The 14,343-nt window shown below is 31.6% G+C and overlaps 1 protein-coding gene across 1 annotated transcript; it reads right to left on the bottom strand.

Annotated features, from left to right (window-relative positions):
• Positions 1-593: 593 nt before the first annotated feature.
• LOC111988528 (transcription factor MYB82) lies at positions 594-2,608 on the bottom strand. Its single transcript, XM_024020328.2, has 3 exons — positions 2,352-2,608; positions 2,108-2,237; positions 594-1,340 (listed from the first exon to the last, which is right to left on the bottom strand). Exons 1-3 carry the CDS (start codon positions 2,476-2,478, stop codon positions 872-874), a joined length of 726 nt encoding a protein of 241 aa, XP_023876096.1. The 5' UTR covers positions 2,479-2,608; the 3' UTR covers positions 594-871.
• Positions 2,609-14,343: the final 11,735 nt, after the last annotated feature.

Below are 14,343 nucleotides of genomic sequence, written 5' to 3'. Positions count from 1 at the left end.
TTTTATATTTTTTATAAAATAAGCATCAAACTTTCTTAAAATGATCTGATAATAATTACTTTAAGAGTAGCACTTAACAAGACTTATAAATGATATGTACGTGATATATCAAGTGATCAATAAAAAAAAAGTGGTAAACAATAGTTAAAGCCGAAAATGATATTATTCTAATGAAAACATATTGTGAATTTTTTTTTTTTTTTTGTGCTGCTAACTTTCCTGTAATCGAGCTGCTCTTCATTATGTTATCATCGATGATTCTTTAATCTCTTTCCAATTTTTCTTTCCTCCATTGAAATACTGTAGATTTGTCTTCTGATACTTGAGTTTCAAATACATGTCGGATCGATTTGTCAACTGTTCCATTCCCCATGAAGGATCTACAGTTCTACACTGTAAGTTTGTACTGCATTCTTATGCAATGTTACCAAAATTGTCATGCGTTCATTGAAACTTTTTGCTGTGAAAAGTACCTCATTCTTTTACTTTAACCGCGTAGTAATGAGGAATATTATGATTGAACTTGGCAACTGTTTTATCCTTACTTTGAAAGTGAGTCTGTAATGCTGTTCTCTTTTGAGAAGAGAGAGAGATAGAGAGAGAGAAATGTTTGGAAAAGTACATAGATATATATGGCCAATTACATGCATACAATATTATATATCAGAGTGCAACATGCACTCTCAGCGATACAGGGAAAATCACGTGGCATTGCGAACACTCATACTAGTGCTAGACTCCTGGGACTCACTAACTCATAAATCTTCGAAGTGCTGTTTTGTCAGATGAGGGGTCATGCAGTGGCACTGTACAGAGTGTGTGTGTGGGGTTCATTCCTACGACAGAGTAGTACTGCATCTGTGACGTGTGCCTACAACTCCTCTCCACCACATCCAAATGCTTCAAGCAAGATAAAAGAATCCATGTAGGCTATAAGAGGCTCATCGTCAAAGACGAAACTTGCACTGTGCCCTGCTCCTCCTGCTGCTGCTTCAGGCATTATTGGATAATCCATTATGTCACAGTTGAAGCTACTTGCGTCATAATCCATCCAATTACCCTCTGTCACTGTGCTCTCTTCTTTCCTGCTTCCTTCTTCCGAACCCAATTTTGTGGTGCTTGTCAAACTTATAAGTGAGCTTCCATGGGGCTCTGAATGAAATGGTGGACCCAATTTATTCTTCTTGTTCATGTTCTCATCGTTTTCTTCCTCTTCATGGTTGTTTGAGTTTGTCGCTTTTCTTTTGCCTAGAAGGCATTTCTTGTTCAAATGGGTATTCCAGTAGTTCTTCACTTCATTATCCGTTCGGCCAGGAAGCCGGCCAGCAATCAGTGACCACCTACATGAAAGAGATCTAGCTAGGTTGATATGGAGTAATGATTTGTGAAGCTCTTTTCAATGAAATTACTAAGTTTTACTCAAACTGAGGAATTCCAGTAAACATATATAAGAACGTTTTGTGACAATGGAAACATCTTTTATAGTTATGGTTTCTACTTCGGGATCAACCGAAACCCAAACCAATGGAAGTGATAATATCTTCATTATTCGATACAAATAAATTGCATAATTCAAATTAAATATTATAAATTTAACCGTGCATTCAATGTTATATTGTTTAAAAAATTTAAATGACATGAAATGATATATTATTAGATACTGAAAATAAAATCTTAATCATAAAATGAATTCTTTATTTTAAGTGAATGTAGGATAAAATGTAATTTCCCAATTTCTTGGATGGAATTGTAGTGCAGCAGTGAGTCTATTAACTGTTAGCTTGTGAGTGTTTGGCTAGCTTATTACTCATAGTTTATTTGCTTAAATGTGAGTTAAAAAAAGTGAGCAAATAAGCTCAGTAAATAAGCTAACCAAATTCCTGACTATTTTTCCATTGATAACATCCTACTTTAATTTGTACTTTATAGTAACTTGCTATCAATGATGGTGAGAATTATGATATGAATTATGGTATGTATATTCATAATAATTTCATAATAAGTTTTATGTAATAAGATATTATTGGTTTTAATTTAAGTTTATTACATACTTACTTATAATAATATGTTCCTTCAAGATTTGTTTTGAAGAAGTAAAATGACCTACCTGTTGCCGAGAAGCTTATGCATTCGTATGATAAGGTCTTCTTCCTCTTTGGACATCTCACCACGTTTGATGTTAGGTCTCAGATAGTTCTTCCATCTTAGCCTGCAACTCTTCCCGCCCCTCATCAAACCTGAGAGAGAGAGAGAGAGAGAGAGAGAGAGAGAGAGAGAGATAAGAGACATATATATACTCATGCACATTAATCCTCGTCTACATTACAAAGGGAAGTGATAGCAGAGAGTACCTGATCTCTCTGAGACAGTAGCCCAGTTGCCTTCACCGTGAGTTTCCACATAGTTTTTCAGAATCAAGTCCTCCTCTGGCTTCCACAAATTTTTCTTCAGCTGTGGCTTCACTCTATTACTTTCCATGACTCTTTCTTTTTAATTTACCGAGTTACGATTGTGATATAATGGAGTGAGTGAGAATAGGTTATAATTTATAAACTTATATATAAGTGGTGGGGATCGATGGAAGCTTATTGTAAGCATTCGTGCATGGATTAGATTACACCATAATGGAGTTAATAAAGGAGGATTGAACCCGAGGGCCCCGTTTTGCTTCCCCTTTTGCTTTCCTTGGAATTTTCCCCTTGTAAAAGCAAATCAGTGTTCCACTTTTAACACACGGACAAATTCTCTCTCTCTCTCTCTCTCTCTCTCTCTCTCTCTCTCTCTCTCTCTCTCTATATATATTTTATATATATAATTTTATATGAGACAGATTCAAGTTACACCTGGTGTAACTCTAGAAGAATTACACATTTTTCTAACCATTGATTTTAATTAGATCTAATGGTTATAATACACAACCTATCATGTCTTCAACTTCTAAAAATAAGTAATCTAAGTATCTAATGCATTAAAAATTAGGTCATGCTAACGAGTGCCATTAAGGTATTTATTAATAATCAATTTTAAGAAAGTTTTGATTTCACTTTTATGGGAAATGAAAAAAAACTGTCAAAATATTAATTACTTTTTTTTTTCATTCCCCCTAAAAATTTTATTTAAATGGATTATTAATGAATGCTTTAAGGACACTCGTTAACATTTTCCTAAAAGTTATTAATACTCTTCTTTAAGAAAATCATTAACTCCCTCCGCTTTTTCTGCCTTCTTCTATTATTCCTCTCTCTCTCTCTCTCTCTCTCTCTCTCTCTCTCTCTCTCTCTCTCTCTCTCTCTCTCTCTCTCTCTCTCTCTCTCTTACCCACATATCTCACAGAATTGATACATTTGTATAATTCGAATTTTCATATCAACTATAATTTACATATTTTTGGATCTCATGTAAATCTGTGCATATATAAAATAAATCCCAACTCTCCCTCAGAGCTTTAAAAGAAAAGGACCAAGTCTAATAAAATCTCATGGAATCACAAAGAATAAAGCTTACTATTAAATTGCATTGAAAAACATTAAAATAGTTCTTATGTTAAAAGCCATTGGAAACGAAGCAAAAGAACAAACAGAAAAACATCTATGGATATTGGCTGGCAGTAAATCTATGGAGATTGGCAAAAGAAAGAAGGGAAGAGAGAAGCCATTATTTGGAGAAGAATGTGGGGAGAGAGAGAGTGAGGAGAACTAAAAAAGTTGAATACTAAGAAAATGAATTTTCTCTCACCACATTAAAAATGGTTTGGAATTTAATGACGAAGAGAGAGAAAATATATTCTTAATTAAACAAGCTGATGTGAACAATAATGTTTTTTTAACCATTATATCTAACTGAAATCAATGATTAGAAAAATGTGTAACTCTAGAGGAGTTACATTATCCCTCTCTCTCTATATATATATGGTACATATGCAGAGCCGGAATTTGACTTTAGGGAGGTAAATTCTATAATTTAAGTATGTCTCTATAAACCAGCGGACATACATAGTTTTATATACATTATTATAGACAAGCACAATGCACACATATTATCTATACGATATACAATATTCATCAAAGCTTTGCAATTAATTTTGTTAATTCTTATTATGTAACGTGATGCGAACCTCAATCAACACGCTTTAAGACCCAACAAAAATATTGGAATACTTGCCTAAGAAAGCTAAAATTTAGATTTTTGATAGAACCTTGACCCAATGTTTATAATTGAAACGCGAACCAAAGGTATAAGTAATAGATCTTGACCCAATTATTATAATTGAATTACGAACCAAAAGTATAAAGTTTGAACGCCACAATGAAGAATCCCTGATAAGTTCACAGTTCTTAAAGAACCAAAAGAAGAGCAAAGCCTCACATTTTCTGATTTTTATTCAATAATCTCTTAAAAAACGTTTACAGACTTAGGAGCCTATTTAAGGGCTCCATAAATCTTGACAAACAAGAAAATATATTCTAAAATAACTCTTAATTGATACCTAACCATATCAAGAATCAAATTTGACCTAAAAAGTATTAAATGCACCTAAAAACAAGGAAATAAATCACCTAAACCTAAAATAAAGTTTTTTTTTTTAACATAAAAATACCAAAAATAATAAATTACAATAATTAAATGGTAAATTGTGTCATACATCAGACCCCTCCACTTGAATCAAACTCGTCCTCGAGTTTATCTTCGAAATTTGAAATCTTCTGCTCCAAGTAGACAAATACTTCGAATGCTTTAATAACTTGATCCGGTTTTGTAACTTGAGTCCTTCATAAAGTGTAGCGTAAAATTTCTGCTCATCTACTTTCAATTTATTTGTAACATCAATTAACAAAGGGTTGATAAAAAAATTAAAATTTTCTACTCCAAGAAAATTAACATATTGTATAGTCATCTTCAACAAATCAACTGAGACTTGAGGATTGTGAGTTGTGGACTCATCTTTATATTTGACTTCAATTGAATCTTCCATAATATTTTCAATAATTACCATCTCTTCTTCTTCTTCTTCTTCTTCTTCTTCTTTTTTGGGAGCTTGGTGCACGATTTTAACCTAGTGCACGTTACAAAATAAGAACGAAGAATAAAGAACACAAAAGGAACAAGACAGGATAATAACAGGAAACAAAAGATAAAAAAAAAGATAAAGGGATATAAAACTGATTTTAGAACCTGTGCTCTGATACCAAATGATGCGAACCTCAATCGACACGGTTTGAGACCCAACAAAAATATTGGAATACTTGCCCAAGAAAGCTAAAATTCAGATTTTTGATAGAACCTTGACCCAACATTTATAATCAAAACGCGAACCAAAGGTATAAGTAACAAACTTTGATCCAATGATTATAATTGAATCATGAACTAAAGGCATAAAGTTTGACGCCACAAGGAAGAATCCCTAATAAATTCACAGTTCTTAAAAAACCAAAAGAAGAGCAAAGCCTCACATTTTCTAATTTTTATTCAATAATCTCTTAAATTTTTTTTACAGACTTAGGAGCCTATTTAAGGACTCCATAAACTTGACAGACAAGAAAATATATTATAAAATAACTCTTAATTGATACTTAACCATATTAGAAATCAAATTTGACCTAAAAAGCATTAAATGCACTTAAAAACAAGGAAATAAATCACTTAAACCTAAAATAACGTTTTTTTACATAAAAATACCAAAAATAATAAATTACAATAATTAAATAGTAAATTGTGTCATACATCATAATGTCAGTCACCTATTTTCAAATATCTCTACACTTTTTTAGCTTTTCTTCCTATTATTTCATCTTATTGTTACACTCTCTTTCTAACATTTCTCCTTCTTCCTTCTCAAAAAAAAAAAAAAAAAAAAAAAAAACAAAAAAAAACAAAAAAAAACAAAAAAAAACAAAACATTTCTCCTTCTTGTATGCCTATTTTTCTCCTCCATTATTCCCTACCTTATCGTACTCTTCTTCCAAATTTTCATATCCTTTTCTTGACTCTTCTTCTCAGCGTTCTCACCATCTTCTTTTCTATAAATTTGCTATTCTTTTTCCCATTTAGTCCATATTTTTCTCATAACTAGTATATTTAATACTTAAGACTAATATGTATACTCACATGCCACTCACATGAATATTAAGCAGTAATTTAATATTAGATTTCTTATAAAAAGATATTATATCCACTATATTTTATCCATTTGTTAACTTTTTTTTAATCTAAATAAATTGTGTTAATTTTTCATAGTAAAAATTCTCATATAGTAATTTTAGAAATTAGATAAATCTCAAGTACAACTTGTATCAACTTTTGCTAAACTCATAAATAATTAAATTATAACAATTTAAGCTATATAGTAACCATTTGTGCATCTAAAATTTTAGGGTTTAACCTGGAAAAAAAAATCAATTTATGAATTTTATTATATAATTATTTTCAATTTTTATTACTCATACACATATTTTTCTGAATGGAACTTATACACAATTTTATGAAAAAAAATAAGTTAATGCATAAACAATTTAAAGCCGTCTTGAAAGGTAACAATATTTTTACTTTCCTTTTCTCTTGAATTAGAACTTTTACATTTTTCTTTCCTTTTTTCTCTGTCCTTTTTTATGATTTTGATATAAAGGGAAATAATATTTGAGGATGTGCTAATTAAGCTACAAGACTCTTCGCAACATCTTTTTCACTTAGATTCATTAATGATATCACTTTTATTGTACACTAATTATAAAAGATTATGACAACAATTGTGAAATAAATTGTCTCTCTATATTTATTAATTGTGAATTTAAAGAAGTTCCATGATCCAAGGCACAAAATGTAATGCAACAGTGAAAAGTACATCTAATGATGTTTCTAATAAAAATATTCAGAATTTAAATTTTCTCTCTCTAATTGTAATTACGGAATTACAAAAAATAAAAAAAATAAAAAAGAAAAGAAAAGAAAAGTTACACCTCATGCATATCACTATCAGCACATATTTTTGGACTAAAGCACCATCAGTATTACTATTCACTTACACAGGATGTTAGACTTGGCATTTATCAGGTGCTCCATTTGAGTTATTATAGGACTACAACAAATTTCACATCAATTTTCATAACTATTTTATATATGTGACAAATTGTTTCTGAATGCTTATTACTTTCATATAAACTAATCACTGTTTTTTTTTTTTTTTTTCTTCATTAATCAAAGCCAGCCACGTCAAAATAGTTGTAAAAATGGTTGTAAAATTAGTTGTTGTCTTAAAATTTTTCATTTCCTTTTTTAGACGCACGAATGTGACCACTTATAGAAGCTTTAGGCTGTGGGCCTAAGCTTTATCACGTGTTTCTCGTCTTTGCTACAGTTTATAGTGTAAAGTAAAAGGTTAAAGGTTGTTAGGAATGGATGCATGCAGCTAGTGTTGTAGATGGTCACAAAGCATTCCTTTACTCGCTCTTTTCTTGTCAATTGCTAGTATACTACTAGTCTTGTACTCAAGTAAACCTTTTTGGTGGACACAGATGTACGAAAAAGTTAGGACGGAAAAGAAGGGGTTAAAATCTTTTTTTTTTTTTTTTAATAAATAAAGTTTTGTTATTAAAATAGAAGGGAGAAAATTCACAATTTACAGAAAGGACACAGAGCATAAGCAATGGTTTATGTTGTTCGACCTATAATATCCACAACATAAAATCCTTAATAACTACATTTTTCTAATCTGAATTGAGTATTGCAAGAACCCAATATGAGTAGGGTTGTATATAGTATATACACACAAAAATTGACCTATACGGACCATTGATTACGCCTGAATAAATGATAATTGATTTCTTTAATTCATAGCATAATAAGGGATTATGACTAAGGTATAGTAGATACATTAAGTCATATAAAACATGTGCATATATATACTAACTAGCATAAGGTCGCCTGTGTTAACCTCATCATCATAATGTTCTAATCCAGACTAACCAACTATAGGATAGAGATTTTAATAGGCTCTAAAAATCCTCCACAATTTTTTAGCTCAGGTAGGTTGGCTGTAAGTACATGTACAACATCTCAAGTTTACGTCACAATGTGTTACTATATATATATGAGCATGGAAATTAAAGTAGGATGGCAAAGTATATAGCAAGTTAACTAGCTAGGAGAATACTACCACACACCCTTGGTGCGATGATCACTTCATAAGTATAAATACTTATAGGGTGTGGAGGATAAGAACCGGGGTTCAAGTCTCCAGGAGGGATCTTTCACACACATATACACTTAAATTAAATTAGATTAAAATTTTTATCTTGTATTAAAAAAAAAAAAAAAACTAGCTAGGAGAATACTAAAAAATCTTAACCTCAGTCATAATCTTCGGCCTGTTTAGAAGCACTAGAGGCTAGAGCATTCATTGTAACAAAACAGTAATGATAGGAAATAAATGACCCAAAATCATAATTGTGAGGCTAACTTTTAATTAGTAGGGCCGAGATGGCTGCTTGCTTTTTTATATTTATTCATACATGAAGTGATCAAAGGGCACCATTATATGAGAAATGCAGCTTTATTAATTTGTAAGCCCCACCACATGCAATGCATATAACTGGTGGATGATTTTCCTCACTTTTGTTAGTACTGGATTGCCGACGGGTTTAAAAGTCATTGATTTCTGTCTTCTTTGGGTCATAGATTTGGGGGGAATTAATGACACGTCTGCACGCATTAATTTTGAAGTTTAACAAAGCCAGGAGCCGAGGACACAGAAAAATACAAGCTCAAAATTGCATCTCTCTCTTTCCCTGTCACTTCAATACACAGATATTGCTTTAATTTGATGAAGCTATAATTTCTCTCTTTTCAGGGTCTTGCAGTCAGCAATTTGTCCCTGAATCCTGACCAAACAAAACAAACAAATCATCTTCGTTATCATTGTGGGGGGCAATTAGTAATGGGGCTCAGTTTTTTTTACCAAAATCTACGTACTTTAAACCAGTGATTTGCATGTGAATGCCATGCTACCCCAGTTCCCATAAACAGAAGTGAGAATCATTCATGCTTGCTACTATATATTTGTCTGACAAAAAAAATCATGACCCTTCATTGATCGATTATTATGTTTCCAAAGTTTTCGGCTTACTCTTCTTTCACTTGATTCCCAAAAGGTAGTCATAAATTTACAGACTCTTTCGATAGTCATCATAAGTTTGCATTATCAATAACTATTGTACATTGGTTGCAAAAATTAGTGATCCATGGATGATATAATATGCTTAGGCTTCTCTGTGGGGTACAAGAAAAGAAGGAAAAAGAAGGGTCGGAGGGTACTACAGAATTAGTAGAAGGAAATGGTAACCTTGCCAACTAGGCAACTACAGTCCAGACAAACCATTTAACAAGAACCATTCAGCATAATCATGTTTTTTACAAGAAAAGATAACAAATAATACCCACTTGAATGTTGGAATTTGGTCCTTGAAATTTGGCAGGACTACTGCTAAAATTATTCTCTTGTACTATCTCTTTGCTTTTCCAGCCCCATTATCGCCTTATAAAGTTCTCCACTCAGCTCATATCACTTTACTGCCTCACTACAACAAAATAATAAAGAAGCTTAGATTGAGGGGGGGAAGAAAATGACAAATTTGTGCTGTGTGGACGCAATCGATACTTTTAGGTTAATTACTCTATATGGTGGGTTTTTTTAGAAGAGATATCAGACATGTGTGTCTACATAAGATATGGTCAACATTTTTGACCGAGTTTAAGCTGCAGTTTTTTTTTTTTTTTTTTGGGGAATAAAAAATGGATAAGGGGTGACTTGAATTGACGTCTTCCATTTGAACGTAATCATAGTCTCATATCCAAGAGATCTGAATGAGTTATAGTTGTGTACTCAGTCTCGTTGATTGGACGCTAATGACCATAAACCGAGAGCATGAAGTTTTTTTCCAAACATTTTCCATTGCAAAATTCGAACTTAGAATCTCCACCTCTCAAACCCATAGTAGTGAACTTGGGTGGTAGTAGTATTTTATGTTATGTTAGCCGGCTTTGAGTTGGAGTATGATTATGATTACTACTATATATATATGTATATATATACCACTCTATTTTTGTTCCCATAAAAAAAATAAAATAAAAAAACCTACTGTTTTGGTTTTGTTTTTTAATTAAGTACCAGTTTTTTTTTTTTTTTGGAATTCTTTTCCTTGTGCATGCACCTTAACCCTAGGTACTATCTATAATAATCGTTACATTTCTGCGATGCCTAAAAAAAAAATTTATTTCATAAAGTAATATGATGTATAACTTTTATTTTGAGATTTGTTGAGGAGTTCTATTTTACTCCTTAAAACTTTAAAAGAAAATTGATTTTTAGTTGGGATTATAAAAAAAAAAAAATTCCAAGTTAATTTTTTTTTTCATGTTCCATTTTTGTCATATTGATTGCTTATGTGACTAATGAAGTGTAGATGCGGCCTTTTTCTTTTTGTTGCAAAAATTCTACAGTTGGACTCAAAAATTTGTTATATATTTCATTTTAATCCTTGAAAAAGTTCATTCTTTAATCTTCAAATGAAATGTACCAAATTATTCGTTTTGAATCGAAGTTATTGGTGTCAAAGATGTTGTGCTGGTGAGTGGGGGAAGTACTTGTCACTTTGATGTTAAAATTTGTATTAGAAAAAAGTGCAGGTCAATTTTTATTACAAATATCTTCCACTCTAATGCTGGAGCTCCTGATGAATTGAATTTGGACGGCAAAAAGAACTGTAAACAAAATCCAATCAGTATGGCCAACCATAGTAAAATTATAGTGAAATTCTTCTAAATTGCATCAAGCATTTAGAATCTCACCATTTGTCATAATTTGATGATATTTACAATTGTAATTGGTAAACCATCATTTTTATATGAACTTACCATATGTTAAGATTGGTGACAAATATTGTATATAATATTGTCTTAAATTGTATAAGATATTTACCACAGACTTTTAGAATCATAACATTTGTCATAATTTGATTATATGCATAATTGTGTTTGGTGAACCATCATTTTTATATGAACTCTATCACATTTCTTATCATTACTAAAAGTCGCATATGTCAAAATTGTGACAAAAATTGTAGTACAAAAATTGTATATGTACAAGACTCTCAACTTGGATTCTCCATCTTGGGTAAAGGAGAATTTAACTTTGTCAATAAAGAAATTCTGTCTTTAGGAAAGACAAAATCCATTGTTATGAATCTAGCATTAGAGCTAAAACTTCGAAGGTAAAACAAAAAAAAAAAAATTAGAAGTAGGTAAACGACGGGTTAAGTTTTAGCTTTTAGCTTATGAGGCTGTTATACCTAATCTTTTAGTTTATCATACAAATCATGTGATGAGAGTGAGATGTCACACAATATACTAGAAATCACATTTTATATAAGATAAGGAACGGTAGTGTGAGAAAAAACCAAAATGGATGTCATTTTCCTTTACCTTATTAATTACTAGTTACTTAAATTAATATATTGCATCATTTTTAATTAGCATGGATAAAAAGTTGATGTTACACAATCATGCATGCACACATTACGAAGTGTACATTTTTAGTCACTTTTAAGCTGGCATGTATTAGTGGCTTTAGATTTCGATTCCTTTACTTTTCCATTGTTTCCACAATGATATTCCCACCTATTTTTTTTTAACCTGCAAATCACATGAATCTTCGTTCTGTAAAGTATAAAGTGAAAGCAACACCTTCAATCATTCTATCTTAAAACCCCACCTGCTCCTTCATCCAAACCGTGTCTCGGCCAACCTGACAGCGCGAGAGTATTTGCTTGTATAATTCTTCTTTGCTTCTTGCGCAGCCCCACCTTAAGAAATAAACTTGAACAAAATAGTGTACAATACTTTTCATGGATATTTTTTCAAATTTTCTTTTCTTTTCTTTTTTTTGAAAATAAGAAAAAAAAAAGTATGGATGTCTTTGTGTTACTTTGTATAATCAATACTGACAAGGGTTGTAAGGGAGATTATTTTATGGATATCATCTAAAGGGTCTTTTGGTTTTTTGTACATTTTTTTCTCTGCTTAAAAAATTTAAAGAATTCTCTCTTTTTGAAATGATTTTAGTCAATTCTTCGTCGTAAAAAATAATCAGAATAATTTTAGTTACCAAAATATAAAATATTAATATTAATTTAGCTTTAATCAATCATATGAAAATAGAAATATTTCACCATCTTTTATATATACACACACACACACACACACACATATATATATATAAAACTAAGTATTATACCAAACTCAATGTGACCACGCATACATCATACTTATCAAATTTGAAGATCATTGGGAATAAAAAATAATATCATATATAAATGGTTCAAATTTAATTTTTTATCATTTTTTTAAGTACTAATTTTTTTTAATTGAACAATAAATTACATCTAATTTATATAAAAATCGCTTGTAATCCCATGCATAGTAAAATTTCAAATATGCAATTAGATGCATTTTATAATTCATACATAAGCTAAACATGGTCATTATTATATTTTTTTCAACTTTTAAAAAAGTTTTGCAAGAATATTCTTCAGTAGAAAATGCAAATTTTGCATGCTTTTGTATTTTATTCTAGGAAAAAAATTATTTTACTTCTTAACTTAATTTTTGTTATTGTGATGCAATAAATTATGATTTAATTTAATTTTTTAATTATAATTTTAGAAATATTTTTGTAAGTACTAGGAAATTGATGGCCCAAGCCCACTAAGAGCAGTGATACATTGTCCCTCAAACTAAGTCTACACAATAGAATTTTTATAGAGAGTGGGAAAATAGTTCTAACATAATTTTAACAAGTTTGTTTGTTTTAACAAGTTTTATTCATAATAAATCTAATTAACAACTTGGGTTTAAAACTTGGTAATTCTATCAACCGAAGTCTAAATTTCCCAACAAGTGGTATCAAAGCAGGCATACTCTGATTATGTTTTAATCTTTACAATGTAATCCATTGACCCCTACTTGTCATGGATAGAGGACAGTATCTCATTATACCTCCCTTATTTGATGGCACTAATTATACGTACTAGAAAGTTCATATGAAAGTCTTTTTACGGGCTCTAGGTGAACAGGTATGGCAAGTTGTTGAAGTTGGCTGGATTAAGCCAAAGGAAGCGCTGGTGGATTGGGATGAAGAAACAATCAGAGCGGCAAATTTCAACAGTAGAGCCTTGAATGCTCTACTTTATAGGGTGACCAATGAGGAATTCAAGAGAATATCATCCACAGAAGTTGTCAAGCAAGCATGGATCATTCTTGAGACTACCTATGAAGGTATCAAGGCAGTAAAGACTGTGAAGTTTCAAAGACTCACTAGTAGTTTTGAAGAAATAAGGATGGAGGAGGATGAGACCTTTGATGAGTTCTATACTAAACTCAAGGATATTGTGAATTCTGCCTTCAACCTTGGAGAATCTATAGCAAAATCCAAAATTGTTAGGAAGATCCTTAGGTCCTTACCTTATAGATTCCATGCCAAGATCACTGTCATTGAAGAAGCAAATGACATTGATCAAATTCCTTTGACTAAGCTTGTAGGGAACCTTCGAACCTATGAGATGGGATTAGGCTTAATGGGAAAAGGTGGAAAGAGTGCCAAAACTTGGGAATTTTCCCTTTTCAGCAAATTTTCCATTCTTCTTGAACTTCAAGAACTTTCAAAAATTCTTCACAAGATTTGCCTCATCTTTATCAACCTCATCCTCATCCGATGAGTATTGAGCTTCCACCCTCCCATTAATTGTCTTAAGAGCAAGGGATTTGCTCTTTCTTTGTGATGACAATGACAGCTCATATGTTTGAAGTGTGCCAATTAGGTCTTGAACTTTGATATCATCTAAGTCCTTGCTCTCTTCAATTGCAATAACTTTTGCACGGAAGATCTCCAGCAATGATCGAAGGATTTTCATCACTATCTTTGCGTCCTTTGTTTTCTCACCCAAGTTGAACTTGCCAATAACCACCTCATTCAGCTTGCTATAGAATGAGTCAAATGACTCGTCATCACTCATTTTCAGTTCTTCAAATCGAGTGGTTAGCATTTGCAACTTAGTATCCTTCACTTTCTTGGTTCCTTCATACGTGGTCTCCAATATTTGCCATGCCTCCTTGGCAATTATAATGTGGAAAATTATGTGAAACTCATCTGGAGAAACACCATAAAAAATAGCATTTAGTGCTTTGCTGTTCGCATTAGCTGTTGCAAGAGCCGCCTTATCCCATGTAGATTTAGTGGCCTCCAGCCTAGTCCATCCTACATCCACTACATCCCAAACAGTTTCATCAATTGAACAT

The sequence above is a fragment of the Quercus suber genome, unplaced genomic scaffold, assembly GCF_002906115.3.
Source record: "Quercus suber isolate HL8 unplaced genomic scaffold, Cork oak 2.0 scaffold_375, whole genome shotgun sequence".
Classification (NCBI taxonomy): domain Eukaryota; kingdom Viridiplantae; phylum Streptophyta; class Magnoliopsida; order Fagales; family Fagaceae; genus Quercus; species Quercus suber.
This window is presented reverse-complemented; position numbering and strand designations above follow the sequence as displayed.